The following is a 6206-nucleotide window of genomic DNA, read 5'->3' as shown; positions in this document are numbered from 1 at the left end:
CTCGCCCCCCGGGACAGAAGCAGAAAATGCGGCGCAGCGTTATGGGTGAGAGGAGGCTTGCTTTGGCTCTAGGAGTCGCAAATGTAATCGACAATGTATCCTTAGTCTTCATAGAATGCAAAATCAATTAAAGCAGCAATGATCGAAGTCTCTTAATTTTCTTTCATACTTTCGATTTATGCAGTACAGCTATAATTATCTGGATTTACAGAACATAAACTATATGCGTCATACTTCTTATTTTAGGGATTAATTAAGTAGGTATTACTAAGAGCAATTATTAGGGATCATTAAATAACAAAAAAAAACAAAATTGCACGGTCAGGTGTTTGTATGCTAGGTTTACATAAACGGAATTGTATTTTTAGTACATATTGACTTCGTCCATCCATTCATCTTCTGAAACCGCTTATCCTATTCAGGGTTGTGGGGAAAGGGAGTACTATCAGGGAGGCTGCGTGTACAAGGCAGGGAATAACCCAGTATGAGGCGCCAACCCATCGCAGGGCACATTCACACTCCATTCACAACTACGGGCAATTTGAGAACTCCAATTAGCCTCAGCATGTTTTTGAAATTTGGAGGGGGGGGGGGGGGTCCCGGAGTAGCCGTAGGAAACCCCACGACAACACGGGGAGAACTCCACACACTTAGAATAGAACCCTGGTGGAGAGTCAAACCCAGGTCCCAGAGGTATGAAGCAACATTGCTAACCACCACACCACCGTTCCACCCCGTAGCTTGCTTCATGTGCATTTAAAATTCTGAAAATGAATGCACAATCAAACTAATCAAAAACCATCGAATGACAAAAGTATCACATGATTGACTCTAGTCAACTTCAACATTGCCTTGAAACCCCTCAGATGGACATTTCAACTGAGATTTCAGAAAATTGCCTGCAAACCCTTCAACACTTTACAACATATATTCCTGTAATTCACTCATAAGACCTTTATGAAACACAGCCACACACTCATTTACTTAAATTATCTTTATTGGTAATTATGATCTTTGAGGAGCCTGAGAGTTACTATAGAGCTCTGTGCATGCACTTGCATGCTGTGGAAATCCCATGCTGCCTCAGTGGCGTGGAGAAGGCCGGCCAGACGAGGGCTGGGGCAGCCGGTGTTTTTCCATTTCCACCTCCATGTCCACAAATGTGTACTGGTGGTAGCTGTGGTGCTGCAGGTTCTTGTAGGTGCTGTTGTCAAAAGGCTCAGGCTCAGGCGGTGAGGGGGCAACTTCTGAGGGAGAGCAAGACAATACAGGGATCATGAGGCTGGTGACCTGGATGGGCGCTGCTCCCAACATCATCATGTTTCTGAAGGTCTCAACCACAGGGAGGGTTCCTGCGTCAGTACACTGTCAACACGGGGTATGGTACTTAAGCAAGACAATCTACAGCTAAATGTTAAGCTTAAACTTCACAGCAGTGAAAAGTACGCCAAGCAGTGCAGAAGTATAGAAGATAATTTGCTTGTTGAGTGCCTGCACTACTATTATCTATTTAAAAGGGCCAAATTACACAAATCAGCAAATAAAAAACCTAGCTACTTATATACAGCAGATAATTACTAGCATAACTGAAAATAACTTAACAGAGGCCTTCATCCAGGGGCCAGCAGACGGCATAACTGAAGGATCAGCCGAAAATCACTATCTGCAACTTGCACTACAGTTTACCTAGTGGTCTGTACAATAATTTTGATGCAGAAATAGTATATTTGTGTATATAAACTGTAAGCTATATAATGGATAGATATTTTAAACAGGTTCTTACAATAAGTTAAACCAAACAGGAGGACACATGGAAAAAACCCCAAAAGTTACCCAAAAAGATACATTTTGGCAAAACTCTAGGCACCAAAAGGAAATTTCAGGAATCAAATCCAACATAAAATTAAGATAAAAGGTTATTTTTCAGGAAACAGGAATCAGAAATGTGTTACAATCAGTTACAATGTGGTTCCACCTGCTGGTACCTTTGAGGGAAGCCTGATTAATAAGTGACACAATTTCAAAATATCAGGGTCACCTAGACACCACAGGGGGGCCACAAGCCGAAATGTGCATACAATAAGAGCGAACACACTGTATAGTATCCAAAAGGCAATGTTTCTGCAATCTCTTTAATAACTACCAGATCTCTGGCCCTTTAGATGGCAGAAGCAGTGCTTTTGTAAAACCAGGTTATTTAAGTAATACAATGTGTAGGATTTTCCTGCGTTCAAGATTGGCTTAATGTCTCACCAAAAAAATTAAAAAAACAAAAACATTAAGATTAAGGGATAGATCAAACAAATCTCCATTAAACAGATGCATCACTTCCAGTTTTTCACCTACTGTAACACCGTAAGCTGACATACAGAACATCTCCAACAATCCAGTCTCATTAGTGACATATTCAGCCTGAACAAAGATGTAATTTGCAGAAGCCAGTTTTGATCTCTAAAGCTGCCAGAGCCAGTATTCCTGGAGGTAAGAAAAGCATACATAAGCACTAAATCTTAGGTCCAAAATCCAAACTACCCAGACTGTGGTGAAGGAGAAAAATCAATGCATAAGTGCAAGGCAGTGCAGATTAGCATGGAAGACCCAGAGTCTGCAATCGTGATCAGTAGTGCTCCCCAAAATCTAAAGCCCAGCTCATATAAGCTCTAGAAAATTAGCATGATGTAAAAGCAAAATAAAAGATTAAGGTGAGTATTCCGTCAAAGTTACTAAGCAAAGCAGGAGCAACTATGTGAGAGTTTAGATGTTTAGGAACTGCAGCATACTTATAACGGAGAAATAATATGGGTAGATAAATGAAAAGGAGGCCATTCTCTACATGTGCTGCAGGGTCCATAGGGGAAGAAGGTATAAAGGGACATGGCCTGTACCATCAGGTGACTGCAAGGCATCAGTCTCAGCTTCAGGCTTCATCTCCTTTCCTGCAGCTTCAGACAGTACAGAGGCAGGGTCCACCAGCCCTTCAGGGCTAGCAGCTCCTTTGCCCTCTCCTGGGGCGGCTCCTTTGCCCTCTCCTGGGGCGGCTTCAGGGGCAGCTCCTTTGCCCTCTCCTGGGGCTGCTCCTTTGCCCTCTCCTGGGGCGGCTCCTTTGCCCTCACCTGGGGCGGCTCCTTTGCCCTCTCCTGGGGCGGCTCCTTTGCCCTCTCCTGGGGCGGCTTCAGGGGCAGCTCCTTTGCCCTCTCCTGGGGCGGCTCCTTTGCCCGATCTTAGGGTAGCTTCAGGGGCAGCTCTTTTGCCCTCTCCTGGGGCAGCAGGATCTTTGGGGGTTGCTACCACTGCGACTGAATCACCCAACTTCTTGGAGCTCATAGCAGTTGTTTGTTCACCAGCAGAGGCTCCAGTTTCCCATTCAAATGGACTGGAAGGTATAGCTTCTTTCACACCACTTTTGGAAGACTTTTCTTCTGTGACCTTGACATTGGACAGAGGTACAGCAGAGGCTTCTTCTGACTGGGCTTTGCTGGTGACAGTACTGGCAGCTGTCAGTGGAAATTCTGAAGAGGTTTCAGGGGTAATATCAGGCGACACATCTGCAGCAGTAGAGCTGCGAATGCTTTGAGAAGGACCTGGGCTATGAGCCTCATCACCACTGACAGCATCACTAGGAGCTGAAACACCCCCTTCTGGCTTCTTTGTGGGATCTGCCCGTGGTTTGGCCTTCTCCCCCTTCTCATCATCAGATTCAGAGTCAGAGTCAGAGTCACTGGAGGAAGAGGAGCTTCCGGAGGTTCCATCTTCATTGAGCGTAGCTTTAGAAATTGGTTCTGTTATTGTAGTGCCAGTGGACTTTGTGACAATGCCTGGTTCAGAGGCACCAGCACTGGTGATGGTCTCTGCTTTAGCCAGACGAGCAGATTCTGAAGTCACAGTTTCACCGATGACAGAAGCTGTACTTGTGGATGGGTAATCAGCCTGGTGGGTGGCAGCAGACCCCTGACCTGTGGAAGAGCTACCTAAAGCCTCCACTGGAGGCACTGCAGGTAGGACAACCTTACGGGGAAAAGCCACCAATGTCTTGGAGGCAAGCTGGGAACCCTGCTCATCAACGCCCTCTAAGATAGACAGGAGACAACAGCATGATAGTTTGTCCAGTCAGTTTTTATATTTAATGTGGACAGGGCAGGCTCTCTCCATGGCATGACATATATGTTCCCCATCCCCAGAGGGAAAATTCAGTTTGGTTAAGGTGCTTTAGGGTTGGGGTTCCCAACCTTTTGATTTTCGCAGACCGACTGCCATGATATAAAAATTGCATGGAATGGTAATAAAGCCCGGGGGCAGGGCTGCTGGTGGATTGATCCACAATTTCACAAGTTTACCTGTTTCCACATTTTCAGATGTGAAATAAAATAAATAAAATGTATAGTTTATTTTTGTAAATTAGCCAATCCCTCAGCAAAATCCCCAGAGTTCCACGGCCTGTTGAAATACTTGGAATACTGGCTGCAAACCAGTGGTTGGGAAACCCTACATTGGACTCCTAAAAAATAAAACATAATGTTCACTAACAAAGAGGGAGAGAACATGCATTTTGATTAGTATGGAAATGCAAAAATCTATCATTGCTTGTTATGCCTTATCTACATCACTTCATCACTTGTATGTTGTTTTGGACAAAAGCATCTGTTAGATAAACCAGTGGAAATGGGACACAGTGTTTATATGTTCTCCCCGTGTCAAATTATGTGACAGACACCACCAATCACAAAACAAACTAAAAATAACCGCCTTACTAGCAGCTTTAGGCTTCTTTCCGGATTTCTTGGGCTCTTCCACGTTAGTGGCAAAAGTTATCGCTGGAGTCCTTTGGAAAGCGGCCCAGCTCTCCCGCTGGAAACACTGCAACATCCCGTAAGAATGCACACAATGACAGACGATACCAGCATTACTGGTGGTAACAAGTACTTGAAGTAGTGAGATTATTATAAATTAGTTACAAAGATAATTTACCTTTATGTAAAATTGTCGTTTGTATTATGGCATATAATCATTGACTCTGCTAAGCCAGAATTGGTAATCTATCATGGATAACTACTGTCTATTTCAGCACGCAGACATACAGTTTGAAAAAGAACGTATAGAAAATATTTTTTTATCGCTTTCCTCGAAAGGTAATGACGTCAGTTTCAGAGCCAGAATACGAAATCTCCAAAGAAACAAGGCTGCTAAATTTTATTTATTCACCCTAACAAGAAAACAGCAATACTCGAAAGCACTGTAATTCATTTAATTATTAGTTAATCATATAATATTTATTACCTTGAGTGACCCAGCCCGTCCGAGCCGAAGTAAGAGGGCCGCCATGTTTGTCCTCCGATTATTATTGTTCCGAATGACAGAGTGGATAATTTAAGAAGAGTTCCTACCCTGTTAGCAAATGGAGCGGAGTCAACATGGAAACAAGAGCAACTTGCTTTCACAGTACAACGAAAGCTAGAAGTCAGACAACACGACAGTAAATTACAGGACAAACAGCAGCGTAATAGGAGACAAAAGGAAGGAAGTGCAAAATGGTGTATAAGCTGACTCTTTGCTAACAATATGCAATTAATATGCAATAAGTAGGTGGGGAAGGATGTACCAGTAGCCACAGAGGCAGTACAGTACATAATAATAGTGTAGTAGTGGAATTTTAAAAATGTACACTAAAATGTGTGTTTGAGGGGGGGGGGGGTGCAGGTGCGCGAAGAGGACATGAGCTTGGCGGCTGGCATCCCTGATGATAGATTCGTCCCTCTTCTGGTAGCAGGAGACGTAGATGGATTGCAAGTGAGGAAGATCTGTGCCAAAGTGCTGATATACAGAGAACAGCAGGGTTTATTCACAAATTCTTAGCATTTAAGTGCCTGTTTCATTTACTGCTCCCAACTCCCCATACTGTCTACCACTGTTAAAAGGTCAAAAACTACTCAGGAGGTATAAACTTCCTCTGAATACTGAGATTTTCTGGATGTTTTCCATAAAGGGAACATCAATAAACTTCCACCCCATCATCCCCTTGGGACTGCACAAAGGACCTGCTTCCCAGATTACCACTTGCCAACAGCTGAGTTTTTCTGGGCAATGGAACAGTATGAAGTACCGCAATTGTGATTTTTTTCCAGCCAACCACCACCCCGGTTGCCTCCAGCTCCATCTTTATAGAAAAGAAAGATGGTGAACTTCATCCATGCATCGATGATAGAATCATA

The 6206-nt window shown here is 43.7% G+C and overlaps 1 protein-coding gene across 1 annotated transcript; it reads right to left on the bottom strand.

Moving 5' to 3' along the window:
- Positions 1-979: 979 nt before the first annotated feature.
- Positions 980-5560, bottom strand: ndufv3 (NADH:ubiquinone oxidoreductase subunit V3). Its single transcript, XM_072700353.1, has 4 exons — positions 5275-5560; positions 4749-4854; positions 2886-4067; positions 980-1247 (listed from the first exon to the last, which is right to left on the bottom strand). The coding sequence occupies exons 1-4, from the start codon at positions 5317-5319 to the stop codon at positions 1084-1086; spliced, it is 1497 nt and encodes a 498-aa protein (XP_072556454.1). The 5' UTR covers positions 5320-5560; the 3' UTR covers positions 980-1083.
- Positions 5561-6206: the final 646 nt, after the last annotated feature.

The sequence above is a fragment of the Paramormyrops kingsleyae genome, chromosome 16 (assembly GCF_048594095.1).
Source record: "Paramormyrops kingsleyae isolate MSU_618 chromosome 16, PKINGS_0.4, whole genome shotgun sequence".
Taxonomy (NCBI): Eukaryota; Metazoa; Chordata; class Actinopteri; order Osteoglossiformes; family Mormyridae; genus Paramormyrops; species Paramormyrops kingsleyae.
This window is presented reverse-complemented; position numbering and strand designations above follow the sequence as displayed.

What these genes read in the sequence shown, in the direction of transcription:
- ndufv3 (XM_072700353.1), bottom strand. Translation starts at nt 5,319, where the DNA reads ATGGCGGCCCTCTTACTTCGGCTCGGACGGGCTGGGTCACTCAAG. An exon ending in GACGGGCTGGGTCACTCAAG is followed by an intron (nt 4,855 to 5,274) that starts GTAATAAATATT and finishes GGGATGTTGCAG; the next exon opens with TGTTTCCAGCGGGAGAGCTG. An exon ending in TGCCTTGCAGTCACCTGATG is followed by an intron (nt 1,248 to 2,885) that starts GTACAGGCCATG and finishes GCTCTCCCTCAG; the next exon opens with AAGTTGCCCCCTCACCGCCT.